The following is a 26,493-nucleotide window of genomic DNA, read 5'->3' as shown; positions in this document are numbered from 1 at the left end:
ACAGTAACAGGTATCTTTGAAACAGTGCAGAGTCCTGCAAACAAAACACCGACTGTACCTTCCAAATTCACAAATTACTTATGTAACATTCAGAAAACAACTCAATTTCCTTATCTGAAATGAAGCATAAGTGTTATGGCAACTTAGAAATACCATTGATGGGTTTTCTGCATCAGAGGAGACTTAATGTTGGCAGCCACAGCCTTGAGACTGAGCACATCAGAGGTCTCTGCACTCTTTAAGAAATGTGCAACAGTGCCCAGGTGCTGTTTGGAGTTTTCCATTTCTTTGAGAAAAAAGTAGTGTAGCAGTATGATGCTGTGCCTTTTCAAAGACTTTTGCAGTAATTACATAATTCTGGTTTTGAAAATACCTTAGTAAGCGCCCAGGTTCACTGAAAACAATGGCAGACAAGAGCTGTTTAAAATTGTGAGGATCTTGAGAAGTATTTTTTTTTTTCTAAAATCAATGTTTTTAGGAAGTTTATAACTGCATTCCCAGCACAGCAGGGTTGAACCAGCCTCAGGTGGAGGGCAGGAGGCAGCAGGCAGAAAGAAGCTTTAATTTCAAAGCAGTGATATGTGAGTCTAGGAAGAATCTTGGGAATGTACTCCTTTGAGGACATTAGGTAAGAAGAGGTTTAGAGGTGCAGCCAGAAGTATACTCTGATGGCTGATTTCTACTGTTTCAAGAAAACCAGGGCTTCTCACAATGTATCTTCTGTTTCAATTGCTGACGTCTATTTTAGAATGCCTTTTTTTCCCCTACTTTGATTGAAGTTTATTCCAGATTTTAATTTCAAATTTTCTCATTTTGTGCTGTTAAAAAATGCATAGTTATTATTTAGGTAATTAGCTTTGTTCCTGTAATAAGAACAGTATAATACTGAATACTTTCATTTTTTATTTGCTTTAACTTCCCTGTGCACCAAACACTATGTAAGTGGTCTTTTTCCTCTGTTTACATTTTTTTTTCTTAATTCTTTATATGTTCTTTCAAAATTAGACAATGAAATTCTTACCAGTAACTAAACTGCTATTTGTTGGGCATCCCAGGGCAAATAGATTGACATCTTTCTTGGACTGCTCTGTTTCAGCCTTGTTCTAAATTCACTTTGTAAACCCATTAACCTGTCAAATGTGGTACCAGTTAATAATTGGCAGTGCACCAAACTGAAAGATCTAGCTAGAACTTCTCTGACTACATCATCTGTTAAAAAAGTTTCTTGATGTAGATTTGTAATTTTTGTTAGATTTAGGAGTTTTTTGTCTGTTTTGTTGTGGGTATTTTTTTAACCTTTGCAATGTGTTCTGCAATATTTCTGTTCTTAAATATTTTAGTGAGCTCTTGGAAGTGGTTGACTAAATAATGTATAGTGTGCCGTGTTCACGTAGAGCCTGGTGGAATGGTGGAAATGTCACAGTATCAAAGTCAGTCTCTTGTATTTTACCAGGATGCAGCTAATAGGAAACAGCAAAATGGGAACTCTTTCAGTGTAAAAGCACCACAAAGAGTTTAGTTGCTACTTTATTGTTTTAAAAACTATATGAGGATGTTGAGTAAGTTGTAAGTCAGTTGTATATTATTCTATACTGGGAAAGGAGGCCTGAAATGTAAACTTTCAGACCTGAAGGTTTCCAAGAGTAGATTATTAAAATAATTATCCTCTCAAGGTCCCTTCTAGCCTAGGTAATTTCTCATGGATCTCTTTCTTGTCTGTTAGTATGAACTGCAGCAACTCCTGCTCTGCTCAGTAAACATTCAAGGGAAAATATTCATATGCCCTTAGGAACTGAATACTGTTGTCAGTGAGGCTGCTAGTATTTTATTGAGTACTCCTCTGATAGAACATTACAAATAATTAAATGAAAGAACAATTTATTCCAGTTAAATGTTTTGTTGTTTTTTTTTTTTTTTTTTTTCTGTGTAACTAGAGTTTTGCTAAATATCAGCATGTGGGCATAGCTGTCATATGATCTTCTGTTGAAAAAGAAAGTAAGTCATAGTAAGCAATGCTATGGCCTGTTTACTATGCCTGTGCCTAGTTGTTCCTCTATGTAAGAAATCTTCTCAGCCATCCCGACCCTTCCTAATAGAGATGCAGAATTGGTGCTTCTTAGGAGAATTCTTTATTTCTTGTTATTTAGTTTGGGGTTTTTTCCTGTAATTTATCTGGCAAAAGAGAGATCAGGGTTTGAAATGTGAGAAATGAATAGTGCCATTTAGTATGGCTGGAATTTTTCTTGGAACAATGGGAATATTATCTCCTTTAAGAACCTGGAACTGTTTTATCAGTGTTTATAAAATTGTGTGGTACAATAGCTCCCAACTTTTAAACATCAGTAGGAAATGAGAGAAGACAAAGCAACCCTTGATGGGAGGTGGGAATGGGAGAGAAGCAACAGGAACTGTATCCCTGTACAGAGTATTGTGTCCCTGTGTGATTTAGGGCAAGCATTTTAAGGACTCAGTCCTTTCCCATGTCTTGGATACATTGGAGCATCCTTGTGTTTCCTCATGACTGTATCATCCCAGAGGAGATGCATTCTTTAATCCTTTAATACAGGGAATGGTCAATGTTCCCTCCCTTCTCCCCTAGGAGACATAGAAGATCCAAGCTGCAAAACAAATATGGTGTTTATCCTGATTTTTATCTTTCATAACTTGGGAGGAGACAATATCTGGTATTTTCAGAAAATTGGAGAAAAATACATTTATTTTCACTGAACTGTCTTTACTAATTGCCCTGTTTACCATTGCCTCATGCTAGAGAATTCCTCTAGCCTGTGTTTTATGCAGAAGTTAAAATATATTTGTTTCCCTGAATTGATTTTGTTAGTATTTTCTGACCCAATATGTCATTAAATACTAATGCTAGAAGATTAAAATATGTGAAGATCTTCATATCATCTAACCCAGGTGTATCAGGAGTCTATTTGGAATTTCACTTAATTTTGTTTTTGTTTGGATTTCAACACTATAGGAATGCTTGCAGTGAAGCTCATTCTCTCCTCATTCAGAGACAGAGTACTGTTTATTGTTTGGGTTTGGTAGGAATGAATGTTAAGATGATTTGGTACAAATATGAGTAAATACAGAGTATCAGAATTACTTAACACCCAAGAGCTTTACAACTAGAGAAAATGAAGAAAACACTCCATTGTTTGAAATAATGATAAATACCACATGCTATCTAGATCTGATTTACATTGATTTTATTTGTAGCCTGTAGATTGTTGTACTGTCATCATTGTTCACAATGGTAGTGAAGTTAAATTCAAAGCAGTTACAACTCCTGGATGACTTTATTATCTGGCTTCTCTAAATTGGTGTAACTCCACATACTTTGACAGATGTACTTTAAGATGGAACTTTTGGAATTCCTCATTTTGTTGGAATTTTTGTCCCAATGTGTCCAGTCTCCAGCTCATCAGATTTAAATAGGATCTTTTTGTAGTGTTTTAGATCATTTAAAACCTTGTTTAGCCTTATACACCTAATTAAACTTCTTACCTTTGTTGTATAAAATAAACTACTTGTTTTAACTGCTTTTAAAATATTTAGTGTCATCATATTTAATTCAAAATGTAAAGAACTCATAATAACATCTCTTGAAACTGCCTGCTCAATCTTTTAAATATCCCTTCAGTTCTGCTTAGGCTTATTCTTTCAGAGAGAATTGCTACTAAAGATGTCTAAAGAAAAGAGATCAAGAAAACTTTATTGACCTGTGCAGATCAACTTTAAAAGAATTTGAAGCAGCCTAACTTCTTTGTGGTGTTAATGCATTTCTATCCTCATAAACAAGGGTGACATAAATTTTAATTATGGTAGTAGAAAGTTAATTTATTTGTTGGAATTGCGATCTTGAAATCCTCTACATAATAAAGTTGTCCAGTGTGCGCAATATGCAGCAAATAGCAAGCTTCAATTAATTCCCAGATAAAATTAGCATGCATTGCACTTCAAGGATTTGTCTTTGTTTTGTTTCTCTAATCAAAACTTCAGTTAATTTCAGCTTTGTTCTCTGCCTCCCCCACATTAGTTCCATTGTCTTGATTTGCATCATTTGTGGCAGCTGGCTTCTTATCAATCTGTAGTTTAGACTTTTACATCAAACAGTAAATTAATTAGAGGAAAATAAATCCCAGTTATACTTCGTGATAACTGTAGAAGCCTCTAAGCGTGGAAATGAATGTTGCTGATTCTTGTCAGAGATGAGAAGTGTGGCAATGGGTAAGGAGGCAGATCATGCTTCACATTGAGTGAACCGATAGTTATCTCTAGCAGTAAGTGTTGGACACCTGTGCCTTTTCTTTCCTAGTCCCTCCTGTTCTTTCTTATGAAGCTAAACAAGAAAAAAATAGCAATTAAAGTAGCATTTAGATGTGATTTTTCTAATAGGATGCATGGCCTTAATGCATTGCAAGAAGCAAATGCATCCTAAATGTTACTTTCTTTTCCCTATACCACAGTTTAAAAACATAACCAAAACTGCTTGAATTCATTCTGTTACAATTTATGAACTATTTTTCTTCCTATAAAGAGAAAGCAAGTGACCCTTTTACAGTCAAACAACTAGTACAAAAGGCTTAGGAGCATATTCTCCAGAAGATGCTCATGGACACAGACTGTCAAAGTACATGCAGACTTTAGACCTCAGCTTGTGTTTTTGGGAACAGAAAGTATCTTAGTGTTTTGTCAAATTGCTGCACTGTACTAAATTCCCTTTTTTCTTAATAGCCATTAGTAATAGTTAGGAAATTAAGACTGCTTTTAGGATTTTGCTGCACTTATATTGTTCCTTTTAAAAAGCCAAGACAACAGAACAGCATTGGAAACACATTAGTTACTGTGGTGGGGAAATAGACAAAACAAGTGGAGGTGAGAGAGTCATTACGCATTATAAACCTGAAGGAAGTCTGCTCTACTTACAGTGAAATAATCTATGGAAATTATGGGCTAGCTGAGTCTAATTTATTTGCTATCTCCTATTGCTTATTTCCCCCATTGTTGTTTCTTTCTTGAACAAATAGGTATGATTTCATTGCCTATCAATTCAAGATATGTGTCATCTCTGTGTTTCTGAGGTTTTTTGCTGTCTTTAGCTGAGCTATCTCATGTAGTTCATCTTTTCAATAGTGTGCAGATCACGAAAGAAGGTAATACCTTGTCTAGCTCTTCAGAGAATATTGAATTTGGTTAGATACTGTGTCTGTTTTGCAGCAATATCTTTCCTCATTTTCCAAACCGTATTGTTAGCACAGTTTAAGAGCTCAGTCCAGCATTATTCCAAGGTCATTTTATAAGTCCTGCTGTGATTCTGATTCTTTTATATTTGTCTCCAGTTTTGAGCTGAATATGAAATTTAGTGGTTTAGCTTTTGAATAGGAAATTTAATTTACAACTTGTCAGTTCGTTTACAAAGCGGATACCACTCAGAAGGACTCCCCTAAATATATATGAGGCTTTTCTCTTTTGTTCTGTGTTCATTTCTTTGTTCCCATGAAACACAGAAGTACAGAAATCATTTCACAAATTGAAGTTCACAGTTGTCTCTGCTGCCTGTATCCTCCAGGCCTTCTAGGCAGTGCAGATGGATGTTGGATGCACATGCAGGTATCCAGCCAAGAATCTCTTGCCTTCCCTTGGCATCCCTGCACTCTGTCAGCCCACAAAGCTCCAGTTCATTGACAAAATTTGAGTAGCAGTTTGTGGAAGTGTGAGGATCCTTTTACTATTCTTTTTTTGGTTGTTTGTTTTAGTAGAAAAGCTCTTAAATTTCATTACATTACTTTCCATGCATATTTCCAGGTACATGTTTTTGTCTCTGTTTTATAGTGGATGGGTGTTGTGTAATCTGAAATGTTTGTCATGAATCAACTCATGTGGGCTTTGAAGCAAGTGTTTAACTTGCAGGGTACTTGATGCCCTTTAATTCTGTGTCAAATGAATAGTCCAAAATGTCAGAGAGTCTGCAGGACAACAGGTTATATCATGAGTTAGAATTATTAAGTGCATTTGGAATTATCTCAATCTGTAATAATGACAATATATAAACCAAGAAAATTTTGGATACATCAAAGTCACTCAAAATATTGAGTCCCAGATGAGGTCTTGCTTTGTGATTTGCTTTGGAGATTCTACATAAGAGAAGCTAAACTTTTTCTTGATTAAATGTCAACCTGTTTCCTTCTTTTTGAATGTGCTCCAGGTTTGAATAAAGCTATTCTTTGTCTTCAAGAGAAGTCTGCTCAGTAGTTTTTTGGGCTAGATAATCTGGGTGAGACTGGCAGACTTGTGAAGCTACTGCTATAGAAAACTAAATTGAGATATAATGGGTCTTACACACACAGAAAAATAATTTTTGGGAAATTTTTAAGCATGACATGATAACATGGAGTTCATTATTCATCACTTTATACTTCCCCTGGAGTCCATGGATATTTTGCTCTTGTAGTTGCAATCGTCAAGCAACCCTGCTGACACAAATGGAAGTTCTGAGAGACATATTAAAGAATGAGAGACACAATAATAAAATGACTGATTTACGCATGGAAGCAGATTCTTTGGAATCTAAAACTTGTAGCAAGAAAATACACATGAATATATTTTGCTTTTGCAGACTTAGTGTATTTGTGGCGTGTTATTTCACAGATCCTTAATATTTTTAAATGCAGGTAATGAATTTGGACATCCAGAATGGCTTGACTTCCCCAGAATAGGGAATAATGAGAGCTACCACTATGCCAGAAGACAGTTTAATCTTACTGAGGATGATCTTCTTCGCTATAAATTCCTAAATGCCTTTGATAGAGATATGAATAAATTGGAGGAAAGATTTGGCTGGCTTGCATCTCCCCAGGTAAGCTGTATATACAAAATGATAAGTTTTAGTCACCAGTTGGGTACATGTGTAAATTAACAACACTTTCAAATTTGCATGCTGAAATTTCAAACAGTGCTTTGTTATGCGCTGTGTAATGCCTCACCATATATTTCAAGTTGTCAAAATATGGCACTGAAATATCTTCCACAGATAATAGAAACCTGAAACAGTCTCCTTTTAGCTTCATAACGAGGTCTTTTCCTATTATTTTCCCTACTTTTATTCAGTAACTGTGGATTGCATAAAGAAGACTATAAAATTGTCTGTAATCCAATCCAAGGATTGCTTTGCAAAAGTATAAGTTGTTCTGACATTACACTTTGTAAAAATAATTACTCTATTTCTGAGGAAAAACTTTCAGCAAAGACTAGTGTAAGTTATAGTCTCCTAGTCATCGACCTGCTACTTCTGCATTTGCATTTTTTAGACTTGTATCACATTGTAATTTTTATGAAAGATCAATTGTTATAATTTCTCAGTGTTTAATTATTTTATTCTAGTCCACTTTAAAGAATAATCCACTTTAAAGATTTTTTTAATTGATGCCTAGTTATTTATTAATGGCTTTAGCAAATAAAACAAAGTATGTGCAGCCATTTATTGTGACTTATCAAAGCTGTTTCTCAGATTGCTAAAAAAACACACAAAAAAACCATATTGAGTGCTTTATTTTCTGAATTAATAGTACTGTATGTGATGCAGATCCCCATAACAAATAGGCTGAAGATTTCATTTGACAAAAGGAATCCATTTTTTACTAAAGGAAAGTGTGATGAAAAGACCATGTTACCAAGCTTTGAGCAAGAATTTTTCAAGTGCTCTATGCTGAACAGGCTTCTACCTCTGTAATTTTATGTTGCCTTGTAAAAAGTAAGCTGCAGCTTAGTAATCAAAAACTTTATATGACATTTCATAGCTAAACAATTTCAGTTTGCATGTTAATGCCTTTCGTTATTCGTTACCTGTATTACTTGAAATGAGGTACAGAAGCAGTGGGGTTTTTCTTCAGGTTTTTTTTTTATTCATAAGAAATTAAATCTTTTTAAAATCTTGATTTTTTTTCTTTTCTCCCTAGGCCTATGTGAGTGAAAAGCATGAATCCAATAAGGTCATAGCATTTGAGAGAGCAGGTCTTATTTTTATTTTCAACTTCCATCCATACCAAAGTTATGTGGACTACAGAGTGGGTATTGAAACTCCAGGAAAATATCCTTTTCTTTACTGTTCTGTTTGTGAGGAAAAGTTTTAGAAATTGTAAGCTGATTTTATGTCTTTTTTTCCTAATAAGACTCCAACCTGTAGTTAAAAAGTAAGAAATCACTAATTTGTCACCAATATAACGTTGCTTTAATTCTTTGTGTATACCAAAAAAATCATCTATAAATTAGTCTTCTTCATGAGAGATAATTTTGTAGAAAACAAAAAAAAAAAATGCAATTTAAAGTTTTGTGAAGCTGTTTTTTGGAATTCTGTTGAGGAATGAGAAGGCAAGTAACTTCCACTTCTTAAAAACCCAGCAGAAAGCCACCACAGTGGGATGATGCTGCATGGAGTCACACAGGAATGTGCATTAGTGCAAACCTTCATCAGGCAGTTTGTACATTTGTACTTTAAAACTTGAGTGGTCTGAGAATGTGCTCTTAGATCATCTGACCTGTAAATGATTACTTGAGTAATTGACTGATTTTGCATTTGTGTCCAAATTCTTAGAGGCTCCAAAAATTAATGCTGATTATCAGGGGGAGTTTTAGTTGCCTAAAGTTTCTTTCAAGTCCTTTGACTAACACAGCCTAGTGTGTGACTCTTGCTGTGTCAGTTTAAAGAGCTGCAGTTCCAGTTTTAGCCTCCTCTTTATTTATTAGCCATTCAGGGTAATTCCATGTTTCAGTTGCTTTAGTTTCAATCATGGAATTTCCTGTCCTGAGGATCCCAGAGCTGCACACAATACTCTGTGCGAGGGGGAGCTCACCAGAGAAGAGTAAGGAGCTATTTAATATCTAGAGAAATTTCCTTATCTATTTTTTTTAAATGCTTTTGGGTGTTTCAATGTTGGCTAAGGTTTCTCCCTAACTCTTCTTCTGCAATTAGAACCATGAATTTTATGTGTAGTTTTTTAATGGATCCTTTTGAACCTAAGACTTCAGTAAAGGATGGGCTATTATTAGGACATACGGTAACGTTATATTAAATCTTCAGACCAATTTCTCCACTTGAAAAGGAGTTATTTATGAAATGTTTGAAACTTAGATGTGAAGAGGAAGTACCTAAAAGCAAAAGATTGTTGTTAGTCTGTTTGTTTCTTTTCATAAATTAGTGGATTTTTAATTTGATATCCTTTGCGGTTATAAGCCAGAAGAGACAAACTGCAATAATATATTGATCACATTGTTTTTAATTAAATATTTTTCTGAATTGTATTGGGAATTGTGGGAAATGGGATGATCCTTTCAATACTTTGTTTTGTGCATTGAACTAGATGAATGAGTGCACCTAACACATGACATTAAATTTGCCTTTGGGCAAATTAAATGGGTGGCTTTGGTCTATCCATATATTGTAGTGATATATATCTCTAAGCTGGTTTTATATACAGCTTCTCAGATGTGTTACCAGGTATGTTGAAAGGTAGAGTTTACTGCCTGGCCTGCATTTTTGTAGGCACTCTTCAGTTCTGAACTCACTGAAAATGTCATTCTTCTTTCAACTGTTCTATATGTAGGCTGTTGGCATAACAACCCCAATTCTACTTTTATATAAGAAGGTGTAGTCAGCAAACATTACAGTCCTGCTGGTCCCACCTGCTTTGGAAAGTCTTTCTGTGGGCATTCAGTTAGTCTGTATGAGAAGTCACAGTTTGTGGTCAGTTTTTCCTTCCTCCCTATACTTCAAGTCTTCTCTCTTGACTTATTTTCCTTGACATTGGATTGCTCTGTTCTACAGTTTGTTCTTGTAAGATCCTGTACTTTGGTGTGAGGTATTAAAGGAATGAGCATAAGTCTATGAGCGTTGGAGATTGTGAATGTTGAGCAGTATGAATGACTGCTAGCTTATCGGTATTTTGACATTTCATGTTGTCATATACTGCTCAAGCAGAAAAAAGATGTCATGGGAAAGAGTGCTTTCTTTGTTCTACATATTGCTATTTTTGCATAGCATGTATCAAAGCACTGTAGTCCCAGATACCAGAGTGGCATGAATTTAGGGTTCATAAGGACATTCAGGTACTCATCTTTTCTCTCTGGTGACCAGTGACAGGACCTGAGGGGATGGTATGAAGCTGTGTCAGGTTTAGGTTAGATATTAGGAAAGGTTCTTTACCCAGAGGGTGATTGGGCACTGGAACAGGCTCCCCAAGGCAGTGGTCACAGCACCAAATGTGACAGAGATCAGGAGCATTGGGACAGTGCTTTCAGGCACATATGATTCTTGGAGCTGTCCCAGGAGCTGGGCTTGGATCCTAGTGGCTCTCTTCCAACTCAGGATGTTCTCTGATCTGAAACCAGAGTCATCCATAAGCAAATAGCTAGATCTGACCTGAGGAATCACAAATATTGTCATCAAAATGCTACAAAAATATACTTTTTTGTAAAAATCCCCACTTTAATTCAGGCTCTCTGACATTTACAACGTGCATCTAGAGCTTCTAATGAGCAAGTAAGGTCATTTAAATGAGTCACTGGCATGTGATTGCTGAAGGCAAAGACGCCCCTTTGAAGTGTGGTTGTGTAACTGTCCCTGCCTGGTAGAATTTTGGCAGGCTGAGACAAAGGACTTAATTTAGGATCAGTCAAATGCTAAATTCCATCAAGGTAGTTGATACTTAAGGTTAATAGGTGTGAATAAGAAATACAGCATACTAATGTGGGAATGCCTCTTTGATCTGCATGGGAGAAGAAGGAGGTTTGCAGCACTGTGAGTCTGTGTAAGTATCAGAGTGGCATATCCTATTGCCCAATTTCTGAGTCATTATGTGAAGGAAAAAGAAAAACATTTCTGTGCTTATGCTGGAATTTTACTTCATAAATTATGCTCTTTCAGAAGCCTTTTCATGAGAAAAGAAGCTTGAACTAACAAATTATTTCTGCCTAATTTGCTTCAGTCTGGAGGTAGATGAACAATCAACATCTAGGTCAGCTGTCTCTAGTTTTCTGATTGTAGATAAAACTTTTAATGTTAATGGAGAAACTATTCATAAGTTTCCAATTTTATGTTTTTACTACTGCCTAGGCCTTTTTGTGGGGCAGTGCTTGGATTCCAAGGCCAGTCTGCAGTGAAAATTCAATGTGGAAACCTTCTTTCCTCTATAAAAAAGGAACATGGCTGAAAGGATGGAGAAAGAACATGAAAGGGGCTTAAAGATTTCAGAAATAACTCCTTTTCCCTCCTTGAGATTCCACACTTGATTTTGTTGAATAATTTTTCCCCTGTGTTGGAAGTTTCATTAAAATTAAGCTATATGTGTGTATATCTCCCTCTTTTTAAACAAGGTTTGTTATCTTGGCTCCAAAGTAAATCTGCATTTTATGTTTATAATCACCAACCAGCATGAATTGACATATCTGTAAATTTGCATGTGGTTTAAACAAAAATCATATTTGGTAGAAGTTAAAAGGAAAAGTGCCCCCCTCCCTCTTGATACTTGTGCATGTGTTGAGTGCTTAAATGTCTTCACCTGTCAGTGAAAAGTCCTGAGCTGAATTTTGTCAGGCCAAGGTGTTTAACTTCATTACAAAATTTAGCCAAATATTCTCCATATGTTTTTGTCGCTCATAAGTTGAATCCTTAGACTTCAAAATTAGCAGTATGTGGAGAGAAGCAAAAGTGGTACCCTTCATCCTGAAATTATGCTAGGTTTTTTCAGTGAAATTCAAGAATTATGAAAAGCAAAATGGCCTAACCACTTAAGACTCTATCACGCCCACAAGCACTACTTGGTTTCTTACATCAGCAGCAAGTGTTGGAAAAAAAGTACAGATTATCCTATTTTATGATTTGCATTTACTTTGCAAATGTGTTACTAAACATGCTGAAGATTAAATTTAAAAATTGTGTAAAATACGTATTTTAAAACATTATAAAACATAATGATTTAGTAATTGACGTGGTAGATGATGTGTCAATTTTTTCCATTTTCAGCTCTATCTATACAAGGGTTCATTGCTTTTGCTGCTCTCCTCCCTTGTAGTGGGTAGGAAATTTAGCTGGAGCACCAAACAACAGGAATCAGGCTTTTTTTTTTCCAGTGAGAATACAGGCTAGTATTTCCAACACTGTCACAGAAACAAAACAGACTTCACTGCATAAAAAAATACTTCTATTATGTACTTAATTAAAATGCACATCTGTTGTTTAATGTTTTTGTGAAAGTAATCTTCAGAAAACTAGATGCTTGTAAAATTCTGAAATGTGAAAACTGACTTTTTTTGTGAGGCTTTAAGTTGGAAGGTAAATGCACACGTTTACCAAACTGGGTATTTTTTCCCAGACAAATACCTGATCTGTGAAGATCTTAAAATTCTTTTGTGACCCCATTATTCATGATCTGGTTAACAGTATTTACACAAAATGTGTTAGATATGTGTGAAGACATGGTGATGTTAACTACAGCAGTACTTTCTGGCAATACAGACATAATTTTATGAATTGTTTTTAAAACAGCATAGCCATAACAGTGGCATTTGCTGTAAATAGTTTTGAGGGAATCATTAAACATGTCAAGCCTTTCAACAACATTAATAACTTATTAAATTTAATGTATAGTGCAGATCACCAAAGCAAGGTGTGATATGCTTGATGGAGGCATTCTCCTGCTATGTTAATAAAATTTGTAGTGGAATAAAGCAGACATTGCTGCTGCTGAGAGGACACTGAAGAGTGTGACTGCATCTTGTAGTTTGTGGCTCTGCATGTTGTATATGACAGGAAATGAATGGTAATTAGATCATGTTTATAAAAGAAAAGAGAGGAGAGGTGTGTGTGGTGTGCACATGAAAACCTTTGAGGACTAAAGCTGCCAAAGTATAATTTTCCAAACAAACTTTTTTTCTTCTTTTTTTTTAGGGAAGATAACAAACATGAAGGTTTTGCTGTAGAATGTTGTGATCTTTGGGCACCTGCCCTGTAGAACTCAACAACTAGCTTGGCAGTTTTGAACCATTCTCTCATTTTGCTGCAAACACTTGTGGAGAAGGGATTAGTTCCCATTTGTGAATTGGGAGCTAATTGACAGTTTTCCTGTTTTCCTTACGTGCATTTACTTTTCTTCATTGCAGTCTTCTAGACTGAAGTGTCTCAGAGTAAATTTGTGGTTCTTCTGTGTGATGTCATGCTTCAGCCTTCCTTGTCACCAGAAATTTGTCAGTAAGGCAAGTGGTTGGGGAATTTCCCACCTCATCTGATGGAGCTGTGTAAAGAGATTTGAAAACAATTCTGTTTATACCACAATCCTTCACGCATGTTTTCAAAAGGTTGAGCAAACACAGAAGCCTAAGAACAGTTTAAGAAGTGCTGTGCATATGTGCTGTAATGTATAAACTTATCATTCGTGGCAGATTGCAGAAGATACTGGGAGGTACTTGCTGTAAGAGGAGTCACTGTGCTAAATTAAATTTTCAGGACAAAACTTCATATGAATTCTATATGTTCCGCATGGTTTTCCACTCTTAGATTTTGTTATGATTTTTGCTTTATGTTGAATATATTAGCATGCTTCCATTAGTGCATAACTTCCACTACTAATTCTTCTAGGTTTTTTGCTTTGATTTCTTTTCTGTTTAAGGGCTAATTGGCATAGTTCCTTAACAGTTGCCTTCAAGTATAAAATCCTTCTTGATTCTGATGCTGGAGAATATGGAGGGCATCAAAGGCTGGACCACAATACAGAGTACTTCTCTGAGCAATATCCTCACAATTATCGGCCTAATTCAATTATGGTAAGTAAATTGTTTGGGGGTTTGTTTTTTTGTTTTAATTTTACTTTCATCTATGTATGTTTTCCAATTCTTTGGACAAATATGGAATCTCTTCTAGTATTTGGGGGAAGGGGATATTTTAAATTTATTTTCTCAAATTAACCTTTATGATTTGATTATAACCAATAATATTAATTAATGTTTTTCTTTTTCAAACTTGCTTTTATATTTCCATGCACTTTTGCAGTGTCTGCACACAGTGTTCCTTGCCAACATGCATGGAAACATACTAATATGCTTTTGAGCTGCTCTCCTTAATATTATAACTTGCTTTATTTTGACTTTATTTCAGTCAAGAGATTGCATCTTCATGCTTGCTTTGTTTAAAGCTCTCCAGAAACTGAATCTTCCTATTCTGACTTAAAATCATGTACTTAACTCTACAAACAAGAATTAGAGTCAATCATGTGTTTGCCAAGTGGCTTTTTCCTCCTCAGTTCACAGAAAAACTTAGCAAAACGGAACAGGATTTCTCTGTTCACATCAGGAATTTCAAAGATTTCCATTCCTAGAGTGGTATGAATAATGGATAAAGAGTTTTCCACAAATCACCTGAGATGAACTGGGAGACATATCCTTGCATACAATTTCTGTTAGCTGAGGTGGTTACTAGTAAAATTCCACCTTTCTTAATTGCTCCTGAAATCAGAATCACAATTAGCAATTTTAAAATGTTATTTTCCTAATTCTTTATATATGTATATGTGTATATGTGCACTTATTTCCTGTTCTTTCTATGTGCATTCACATATGTGTATATGCTCATAAGCACAAGAAAATAGGATTCAGAAAGGCTGGGAATTAAGAGTTCACTGAAAAAATTCTGAAATAATTTGTATTGCTGAGTAGATTTTTAATATCCAAAACATTTATGTGGGTGAAGGGTATGTTTCTCTATGCACAGGTATATTGGTACACGTGAACACGTGCAAATAAGTTACATTTGTGACCTTAAGGGCCTGCAAAAAATGGAGCACCTGCACTGATTTTTGTGGGCCACTCCGCTTCCATGGTTGAACAGAACATGAATTTCTAATATCACATCTTAACTTTTCTCATGAGATCTAAACTGCTGGGAATTATTTTCACTTCTAACCTCTGTTTCTCTTTCTTTCATTGTATCCAGAGTATTGGCATTTCTTTCATTTGCATGATTTAAAATATTTTCTTTACATGAAAGAATTTTTGTGCTTGGTGTAAAAGGATGTTAGGAATGGGTTTTGGGTTTGTTTTTTTCTTTTTTAAGTACCTGCATGTGATAGTGCCTTCATAGTGTGGGTAAGTATTTGTGCTAATTTGAAGTGAAAGTTCTAAGGTTTCATTCCTGAAGGTTATGTAGCAAATTGTTGCTTCCAGAGTTCTTGCTTCGTGTGCCCAATTCAAATACATTGCCTGGGTGATTGGAGAGCATCTTAATTATCTATCACTAACTTCACTTTTGCAAGCCAATGAACTGTGATTTGGAATGTGTATTTCACATTTAGTTCATTAGATGGTGAGTGCAAGCCTTCCAAGCCAGAGACAAACATGGCAGAGAGTGAAGCTGTGGTTTGCTAGGAGTATGTGGAAGATAAGGCATGTGGCAAACACAGCAGCAAATGCACTTTTGCACCAAAAGCTGTGGCATGGCAATGGCAATTCTAGGTCAGAGAGAAACCCAGGTAAACCATTTCTCTTGTGTCCTTCTGCCACCCAATTCACAGAGCAGCTCCAGCCAACCCCCCAGAGGATGCCTCTTGCACCAAATACAGGTAAAGTACCAGTGAAAGGACACCGAGTAAAAGTGATCGAGGAAAAACATCTGGAAAACCTAAATTCAGCAATTAGGTCTTCGTGTAAGAACTAACAAAAGTTGCAGTAAATGCCTCCAGCTGCTATTTTGCAGTAAAACAAAGATGTTTTATTTCAAATAGCAACTTATATCCAGGTTATTGGGCAATTTGTCCTGCTTAGGAGTTTCTTTAGTCTTAATTGTAGTTTCTAAAATCCAACTCGGAAGTCTTCCCACCAAATTTCTTTTCAAATAATGTATGATGCCACCTCAATAAACTCATGAAACTTCTTTTCCTGTTGTTTAATAATTATTCCTGTTTAATAATAATTCATAATGTGTGAGACTTGAGTTTCTTGTTTCAAAAATTTTAGTTTCTTCTCTACTACAAACTTCGAAGAAGTAATTGTTTTTAATGAGAGATGCACCTTCCTTAAGGTGTGTGGGTAAACACTGTCAGTAAAACGTGCCCAGAGGGTTGTGACAAAATGAAATCACATGCAATAATTCTGCTTCTCAAGTCAGACTTTAATAGCACACAAATGTGTTACAAAAATAGAAGATTAAATGTGACATGATTCATTCTAAAAAATCATCTAATAAAAGAAATATTCAAGATGACATATCAGAATGAGAAGAATGGGCATATGAAATTCCTGGAGCAAAAGAATCCCGGAAGAAGATGAAGCTTTGTAAGCACTGCTGAGCGTTTCACTGTACAAATATTCAGGCTTGTTTAGTAAAGCTCTTAGAGGGCCAGAATTCAAAATCATCAGACACACCTTGAACACTCCATAGAAAATGCACAGAAATGTCCTTTGTTACATTACTTATTTAAATAACTGTACTAATTTTTCCATTTCACTGCTTTTTCTATAATGGATTTAACAAATATATGAAATGTACATAACATTCCATGTAATCAAACTTTCTAATAATAAGCTGTGAACCATTTTGTTCCTGTAAGAATAGATTCTTTTTACCCCTTTAGCTTCATTTCTATTTACAACTACACTCTGGTATTCTCATAGTAGTCTTTTTGGAGGTGTGTTTATGTGTGCTTTTTTTGATAAACCTTTAGTCTTGCTTATGTCTCATCATCTCTTTGCAAGATGTAAATTAAGTGCTGCACACACATTTCAACCCCTGTCAGATCTTGGTGCCCCTTTTTGGATTAATTCATTTGCTGGTACCTAATTTGGCTTTTGTGGTTGGATGTGAAACTTAAATTTGGGGCAGGGGGAAGAAACAGTGTAATTTTTTAATAGTGCATTACTCAAAATATTTTTTTGGTCTTTTCTAAGCTATCCAACTCAATTGAATTTTTCTGTAGAAAAGAACTAGCTATCAATAAGTGTCCTAGTAAATTTTTTGTACTGTGCCAAAAGTTTGGATTTATATGAAAATGGAGGGATTATACTTTCCTACTTCATGCACCAACAGAAACTGAGTAATAAGCAGGCTAAGTGGAATATTGCAGAGGATGTTGTGTCACTGGAAAAGTAGTATATGATTTATTGTGAAACATAATTGCTTAACATGTTTTGACTTTTATAGATTTACTTTTTCTGTGGTTCATTCCAATTAGTTAAAAAATAAATAGATGTCAGAGTATTCCTTTCCCCCTGTCCCCGGTGCTGTCTTTTCTGTCTCTCTATTTTTGGCATCCAGTGATAAAATCTTTTCACATTAAATTAAGGTGAAATTATATAGTTTATTTTAAGAATATACTTATTACAGGCTTGAGTTTTTAACCTTGACCTTAATGTATATTATTCAGTGTCAAAGTGCAACTTCCTGCTTCCTTAAGTCTGTGGACAAATTAAAACATTCCCATAGATGGAAATTATCTAAAAGCATTTAGTGCCCTTAGCTTTGAAAATATTCATACATATAACTTTCATTATAAGGATTTATGTATTGAATTTTAAGTGACTGATGTAATCTTTAACTGTTTTCTCCCCTGATATGCAGATATACAGATTACATGAAAGAATATTTATAGTTAGAAACTCAACTGTTCAAACTAGGTGAATCAAACAGAATTTAATGCCACAAAGGTCTTTTTGATTTTTAAATCTTGATGATTAAGACTTCTAAATTCATTTGTTCATCTTCATTGGTTGTTTGACTCCTTAAAACCACCAGCAAATGTAATGTGAAGTTACTCTGTTATTAATTTTGTTTCATCCTATCTTTGTCTTCAGAGTACTTGTTTTTCAGGGGTTTTTGCTGTCTTAAAGTACTTTTTCTCAACCTGAAAAAGGAGTGCAGAAGATAATAGAGAGGAAATTTTGAGACATCCCCTTTGCAGTATATGGACTTCTTTTGCATAAATGAAGCAAGACAATCTAAGACATTATTTTCTGCATATTCATGCTGTATAGATGTAAATTGAAAAACAAATTGGAAGGCAGAACTTCACATTATTTTAAGCACACCTACTTTGTCATGTGCAAAATCTCCAAAATGCATGAGGTTTTGTATAATAAATTGTAGTCTGAAAGGAAGAACTCTCATCTATTTTATTCTTTGATGGTTAATTATATTCTCAGAATAGTGTCCATGTGTGCAAATTAGTGGTCATACAGAGACAGGAGATTGTCTAAAGTCCTCATTTTAATTAAAAGTTTTGGATGATGTTGGCATAGGCTCTTGTGACATTGCCTTCTGCACCTACCAGCTGCAATATGTGCTACTGAGTATTTTTCTGCAGTGCCTGATCTAGCTCTGAGTTCTAGTAATTCTCCCATCTGTTGCAAAATGACCTTGAAATTACTTTTAGGGCTTGGTGTTTTCCAATCCTGAAAGTCAGAGGAAGAGTAGTTCATTGCAGTTCCAGCCAGTTTTGGTTGTGCTTGCACCTGGTACTGAATTAGTCTGACAGATCTGAAAGTAGCAGTTGTCATTTGTAGAACCTCTTGCTTGTGGGTTTTTTAGATATATTTGTAGCTTGCTGTGTATTTTAGTCCTCTTCTGAAATATGTAAAGTGATATTTCTGCCTATAGCTGCTGCTGTTCACAGGTGCTTCCTACATGTGGTATTCCTGTATTCTTAATTCTTTAAATCTCTTATTTTCCTAGAAGTGTTCTGGATCTTCACAGAAAAAAAATAACATATAAGGAGTAAGAATTTGGCTGAAAACATCTTACAATCCTAGCCAGTAGTAGTACCAGTTGTTTTTGTCCTGTTTGTGAGATAGCCAGCATGAATAGACTATGATCTTGATAGATAGTTGGTGGGAAAGAGGTTGATTATTAATTTTTTTTTTTTTTTTTGTCTATTTACTAGAGATGCTGTTTTAGTGCCAGAAGCCTTGATCTGTGTGGGACTTGCCCAGTTTCAGACAGTGTAGCTGCCTCATATGGACATGCAGTATAAAAAGGTCAAAAGTGCTAACAAAATCCCATTTTGTATTTGCCTTATGAACAAGATTCCCCACCATCCTCTCTGCTAGCACATCTGCTGGTGAAGTAACAGCAGTTACTCCATTCTTGCCAAATTGAGAATAAAAAGACTTTCTGTGATATTTTATGAGGAAACTTTTGAAAGTTAACTTTGTCAAAAACTGTCTTTGCAGCTGAGTCATCCTGTCCCAAACAGATTGGATGTTTTCCAATCCCCATGTTAAACTCTTCTGTCAGAAAAGGCCTCATGGGCCTTCCTGTGTGTGTTTTTAGGTGTGTTCTTGGCTTCCTAAAATAGTGGAGTTGGTGTGAACCTTAGAGGGCTCGAGGTTGTAATTTAATAATTGGTACAGAGAGCAGAGGGAAAATCCACTGAGATCCTGAGTGACCCTCTCTGACCTCAGAGCTCACCCTGCTTTCAGCAGGGACTTTGGGTCTCCTGAAGCCCTCCCCAACCTGGGGGAGCCTGGAGGGAAGGAAGTGGCTTGAAAGGATGTTCAGGATGAGCAGAAAGCTTGGAACAGAAGAGACTCTGAGGGTGATTTGATTGATGATAGTCAAGATGTGGGTAAGCTATGAATGAATTCTATGTAGTATTCTTTTCTTTGGGTTTTCGCTTCTGTCCATGTTCATCAAGTGAGCCTTGGGAAATGGTGAAGGAGACATGAATGGGATAAAAATTGTGATCAGAAAAAGCAGGTTAAAAGAACAGAGATCAGTAGAACTGAAGCTGGTAATTGAAAGTGTATAATTCAGCAGCAGTATATGAAAGAATAAACTTCTGAGACACTCTTCCTAGGGTATGGAAAAGGTAAAAAATTACATATCTCTTATAGTGTTTTTTGCTGAAGAATATTTAGGTTTCCTGTAATGGTTTTAATCAGGAGGCCTCTGTGTACTTTTAGTACACTTGTCTATTTATAGATAGATTATATATATAGATATATATCTCAGACTGTATACTGTATATATAAAATGAAGAAGATAGGAAGGTGATTCTGCAAATCTGCTGATAAGGAAAAAATAAGGCAAATCCCTTGACAAAGGGAAGACTCAAAATTTTGATGGATAATATGGACAATGCAGGAGTATTCAGTGCCTTTTTTTTTGCTCAGACTCCAAGAGCAAAGTCTGCTTTCAAACCCTTTCTGTATGATGGTGCACTACTGAAAATAAAGTAGCAGAACAACAGGTTAAAGAAGCTGTATATAAGTGGGTACACCCAGAGGCTTGGATGATTTCAGTGATGTGATTATTATCTGAGAAGAATCATAGTGGTCAGGGGAAATTTCTGACGGCTGAACCAAGGTTGAAAAGGAAGGCTGAGGGGTCTGTAGGGCAGTTCCTCCAGAAGACAAGAACCACCTCCTCTTGCAATCTGTGCCCAAGCAAGTGGGTTACATGAGGTGGGTCAGTCAGAAAGCCAGCCTGGATTTAGCAAAGTCAGAGCATGCATGGTCAGCCTGATTGCTTTCTTGATGAAATGACTGAAACTGTGTGCACAAAGTTGCTCCAGTCAGTTCAGTAAGACTCTCAGCCTTGTCTCCTGCAGCATTCCTGCCTAGGAGCTGAGGAGCTACAGGGAAGATAAGATTGTTAGGTGGGTTAAAAACTGGCTTGGCCACTGCTGTTTGAGCAATCAGAGGCTCTGTGTGCTGCTCTTGACTGGTATTAAGGAGAGAATCTTATGAATTGTGAGGGAGCTGATCCTGTTTGGGGTATGGAGCAGTGACCAGCATGATGGGACAGAGCACAGTTGTAGATGACACTGAATTGGAGTGACTCATTGATCAACTGAATGTTCAAGGTCCAATCCAGACACATCTAGAGCTAAGGATTATCCATACATTTATATATTTGGAAGTGTCTGGATTCAAACATACAGTGAAATGCTTGGATGTCATCTTATCCTGTCAGCAATGGATTCCTGACTTTTTTAATAGTGTCACTTAATAGCAGAGTGAAGCATGTGTTTGGAGCATAGTTGACTTGGTACAATGGCTTGAAATAGTCCGTACACTCAGGAAAAATATAGCGAAAATAAATTTAAGTAAAGGGGCATATGATGCTACAAGACTAGTAATTCAGGTGAGAAGTGCTGAAAGAAAAGGAATAATACTGGAGTGGAAAGGCTGAGGAAGTTTTTTGGTTCAGGCTGTCAGAAGGAGGAGCGGAGGTGAGAAATCTGGGCTGAAAACCCTGCTGGGTTCCTGGGCAGATAATCTTCCAGTTTTCACTTTATCTCAGGAAAGACAAGTGATCTTTCCAACCTCACAGGTCCCGTTTTTCTTCCTCAGTCCATCACACAATGTTCTGAGTTCCGTTTATTTAAACAAGTAATAAAGCCAGAGTACATAGAATGTAGTATTTCTGGAAATATTGTTGGGCAATTTACTGGGGGAAAGGAATAATACCTATATATTTGTAATGAGTAGAATCTAATAGTTGTGTTGTATTTTTCCTTTTAAAAAATTGTACACCACTGGAATGAAAAATTAATAATCTTCTTTGTAATTAATCATATGCTTAGTCAATAATTGATATTTTTGCATTGTTCATGCCTTAATTGTTGCTTTTTGTAGCAAATAGCCTCAGAGGTGGTTACATGACCAATGAAATAAGATTAGGAGATAGAGACATATGTGGCTTTTCTAGGATTTATCCAGTAGCCCACCAAGATAAAAAGAACTCTAAAAAGTGTGTTTAATTTCCCTAGGTAAGGAAAAAACAAGTGGCTAAAGTAATAAGCTGGCAGATACAGCTCTCCGTGGCAAGTGGAAAACATATCTGTCATTAGTTTAAATACAATCATCTGTGCAAGATCTGAAATTGTGCTTAAACCAGTTTTAAAATTCTTCTTGTCAGCGAAGTGGTTGGAGTTGGATGATCCACACTGCTGTCAGATTCCCAGTTGATGTAGATTGACTTTAAAGGAATTGGGCTAATTTACTCCTCCTAGGATCTGACACATTATCGACCACAATATAATTGAGAATTGCTATGTCCTGCATTAACATTAATTTTTTTTTCCCCATAACTGAAGTAACATTTTACAAATTCTTTCTGAGAAAACTTATTTCTGTTTGTTCCTTCTTCCTTCTCACTTCATCATCCAAACCCAGAGTGCTGAATTTCTCAGTACACAACTTCAGAATCTCTCCTTTATCTATATGTTTTGAGGTAGTTGACTTCATTAAGTATTTCCTCTCCTGCACCGGTTTATAGAAGCTATTTATCACTGAAACCTTAGGGGAAATCATTATGTTCACTGCCTTTCAAGAAGCATTGGACACTGCTCTGTCTGATTCAATGAAGATCAGCTATTTTCCTTTTTTTCTCCTTTTCCTAAAGCTCTTTGCTTTATTGCTTTATTCTGTTTTGAAAACAATGAAAGCCTTTCGTGCCATCAGGCTCTCGTTAGCAGATAACGCAGTTGAAATTGCAGAATATTAGACATTCCACAGGGATGAAGGATAGTCTAAAAGAGGACGTTGTCAGAATGAAACCAATAATCTTCAATCTTGTGTTACCTTTTATAATTGCATTTTTATTGACTTGTTCAGAAAACACATTCATAGACCTGACAATTGATGGAGTACCATGTATCAAGGTAATTGGTAGATACCACATATCAGTCTTGTTTTCTGATTGTGACGCTGCTCAGCTTGGAAGGAATGTCATGTAAAATACATTGCCACGAGCTCTTTTGTGATCTATGAGGAGTCTTTTGATTATATGTGTTTGAGTATTTTTGTGATATTCAGGGGAAAAAAAGGGAAGAAAAATTCAGTCATTTAAATGGTTAATTTTGATTCTGTCCACTTTTGAGAGGGAGTTTTATTGCTCAGCCACTGACATTCCATAGGTGCCAAGAGTGTGAAGAATGTGCTGCTGTGTCATATTGCTGGTATTTACCTGTATGAAATGACATCACAGGCGTTGGGACAACTTTAATTCACAGCAAAAGAGAGTTGCAAAACTTTGTCATTTATTACAGACTGACCGCTCTGTTGACCTGGATGAAACTGGTCATTGTAAGTCATATGAGGCCCTCTCCTGGTAGCCACCTAAAATATATCACAATACGCTGTTAAAAGAAAAATAGAAAAGAGATTGTAATCAGGCTGCCTTTAAAATTTTTATCTTGTGTAATTCCAAAGCTAGGGACTAAGCAGTCAATAATCATTCTTTAAACATGATATTTATACCCACAACAGTCCCCAAATGACAGATTTTTAACAGTTAAAATATGAGTTTTTTCCATATGCTGTTTTTTAGAAGTTGTGTCTTGTAAGTTGTCTGGGTTTTTCAGCTGTTCTTGTTCTTGTCATGTTTTTCCTAGGTGTACATTCCAAGCAGAGTTGCTCTTGTGCTTCACAACGTGGACATCCCAAAGTGAAGTTCTCTGTAACCCCCACAGAAGAAGCAAGTCACAAAGTGCTGATACACTATACTAGTACTAAGTATAACAAAACTTGCTCTAAGGAGGCTTTCTGAGGCTGAGTATAGTAATAGTAGGTGTTTAAATGTAAGATTAATATTCACATGTAATTGCAGAGCTCTTGACTTGCTAGACCCTCTTTTAAGGAAGCTTTACAAAGAGGCAGAAAGGAAAATGTTGGGTTTGTAGTTCTAGTAGTGCAAAATTACACTTAAGGTGTTGCAAAGCAGCAGGTATTCTCAATTAAATTGTTGTTTACAGAATTTTATCAGGAATGGTAAGAGTGAGCCTGCTCCAAAGTTTATAATTTCTTATAATCCTCATTTTGATAGTGAATTCAAATATTCATTATGTATTAGTGCTTCTTACTAAAAGTAAGTAGTTTGCTTAAATAAAACAGAAGTTTTTGGCTAAAAGGCAGCCTTAATGGTTTGTGGGACCTAATTTGAGGCTCCTGTTCTTCAATGAAGTCTAACATGGAATTAGAAATGCTTATCCAAATGGATGAGAAGGTCCTCTGAGAGTCTTGTACTTTGCCATGTTTTGTTTAATTATGAATGCACAAAAATTCTGGGCAGCAAAACGAGCAGGCCGATTGAGTGGGGGCCTGCTGATGCTGTTGTGTGTGCTGGTTGTCTGCTCCCACCCAAATCACTTAGTCTGAGCATCTCACTTGCTAGAGATGGACAAAAATGACACAACTATTTTATTTAGATCACTAAAATGTTTAGTGAGAAGCATGTTTTGGTCTTAATGCAACAATACCACGCTGGAAGAGGTACTTAAAGTGTAGTTCTTCCCACTGCAGATATTTCACTAACATCAGGACCTTGCAATACTGATTTCACTACTTGCAGGAGCTGCCTTTCAGCTTGGAACATGATGATGTTCTTGCACTTTTATAACTTTTGAAACATTGCTTCTCATGAAGAAGCAGTCTCAAAATTCAGTGATCAAACTAAGGTGGTTCTTTTTGATTAAAATTAAGATAGTTAATTATTGGAGTGCTGCTAAGATAATTCAAGTGAGTTTATTCACAAGCTACAACTTTTTTGTAAAGAGTAAGATTTTGTATATTTGAAAATGTATTGCATTCTGGAAAATTAATACCAAATTAATGAGACATGCTTTATTTTGTTCCATTTATTTAAAAACATATTTGAATTGGTTCTGAAATGAATGTCTTTTGTACCAATCTGAATTTTCTAACTTTTAAAGTAGCCAAAGAGGAAGATGTCCGTGACCATTTCCAAGTCATAATTTTACCCAGTTTCCTTTGTGAACCATTGTGTAAACTACTGAATAGTTGGTGCCAACATTGACAATCTATTCACAGTTCTTGGAATGCTTACTTGTGGCTTACTTCTTAAGCAAAATAAGGGATGGAATAATGCAGCATGATGGAAAACAGTTTTTTGCAGAGTTCACACTGAAAGGGCTTTGTGAACATCCCCAGTCTGATATGTTCTGTGTGGCAGAGAATGTTATATTGCAGTTGAGTACCACAGGATCATGCTACATTTTCCTCTACACCAGTTTGATCATTGTTTGGTTGTGGGCTAATAAAAGCATTCCTGTTATGCTATGACTTTAAATAAAATATACTGAACTGTTTTAGCAACTGGAACTGATTATCTTTTTTTTTTCCCCAGATTGTTTTCCTTCTAATACAGAGCAAATTCTAAAAGGTGTTATATTTACACTTTATTGATCTAATATGTTTATAGGGTGGTTTGTTTTTTTTTTTAATTTTATTTTACTGGCACAATTCCAGGTTTCAAAATGTAATGGTACACGTCTGTGTCAAACCTTTCTTCAAAAGAAGGAATAAATGTATGATGTGAAGTATAAACTGTAAAATCACATGCAAAATAAACTCTGAGGAGGAGAAAACAAATGCATATATGGTTTCATTCCTTGCATTGTAAAATGATTTTACAGCAGTCTTAACACTGAAAGACAGATTGGATTTTGTTCCATCCTAAAATCAGGGACTTGTCTTGGTCAGAAGCATTCATAATGAGATTGGTAGAATATTTGACCTATTCATATTTCCTTTAACATAATGATAGATTAATAAAAGTGAACAACAAAATTTGCAAGGTGAACATGTAAACACAGAAAGCATAAAAATTAGGGCTTTTTGGAGCCCATCTCTGCATTTTAATGGTGAGTGTGCTACTGCCTGTCTTGCAAGACTGGGAAATTTTCCCTTTCAACACCCATGGAAAGCAAATTTCTTCCTCCTGCTCTTTGAATATTGATGGATTATGAAGCGAAATTAATCTTTCACCTTCCTTCTAGTGACACTCTGCAATCAAGGCCCCTCCTTAGAGTCATATACTGAGGTTGTCACCATGTCTGGTTGAAGCCTGGCACATTCTGAGAACCAGATGAGCTCCAGAGCTTTTTTGCTTGGCCACACCTCAAATCAGCACTCCTCAGCTCCATCAGGGAAGTAAACAAAGTGGTCTGTGGTGATTTATCCCGGGACATAAAGCTCTCCACAGATATTCAGACACAGTGAAGGATAAACTCTTTAAAGATGACCTCTTAGTGTACAAGACTGATAGGGATTTATATTTCAAGGTTTGGAAATGCAGACTTCCCTGTCACCTGGGAATTCTTGCTATGCCTGGCCCCAGAAGTTGTTACTCCACAGTTTCTCTAGCACATCATGAAAACTCAAGCTCACCTTCACCTGCCAGTTTATCTAAAGAGTCAGGCTGACCTTCCCTCTGTCTTGCACTGTGTGTGTGAAGGGTTCTTTGCCCTTAATAATTCAAGTTACTCTCCAGACCAGGTGGTTATTGTGATAACAGGCAGGCATCCACTACACTGGTGTGTTCTATGAGCAGTGAGTTTTAATTTCCCCACTGTTTTCTCCTCCTCCCACAACTCAAGCTTCACTATCCTTAAGATTTTTTTTTTTTTAAGATGAAGAATGCAGCCATTATTTAAAATTGGTGAGTACTTCTGGAAAACAAATTTAATTGGTAAAAACTCTTCAAGC

The 26,493-nt window shown here is 36.0% G+C and overlaps 1 protein-coding gene across 1 annotated transcript in view; it reads left to right on the top strand.

Moving 5' to 3' along the window:
* Nucleotides 1-25,702, top strand: part of GBE1 (1,4-alpha-glucan branching enzyme 1) — a 136,910-nt gene extending 111,208 nt beyond the window's left edge. Inside the window, exons 13-16 of the mRNA XM_030954545.1 lie at nt 6,681-6,865; nt 7,965-8,095; nt 13,704-13,821; nt 23,382-25,702. Coding sequence (XP_030810405.1) covers nt 6,681-6,865; nt 7,965-8,095; nt 13,704-13,821; nt 23,382-23,438 — 491 coding nt within the window. The 3' untranslated portion in view covers nt 23,439-25,702. The remainder of the gene's footprint in view (nt 1-6,680; nt 6,866-7,964; nt 8,096-13,703; nt 13,822-23,381) is intronic.
* The last annotated feature ends 791 nt before the right edge of the window (nt 25,703-26,493 follow it).

The sequence above is a fragment of the Camarhynchus parvulus genome, chromosome 1 (genome assembly GCF_901933205.1).
Source record: "Camarhynchus parvulus chromosome 1, STF_HiC, whole genome shotgun sequence".
NCBI classification, from domain to species: Eukaryota; Metazoa; Chordata; class Aves; order Passeriformes; family Thraupidae; genus Camarhynchus; species Camarhynchus parvulus.
Note: the sequence above shows the minus strand (reverse complement) of the source record. Positions and strands in the feature narration are given on the sequence as shown.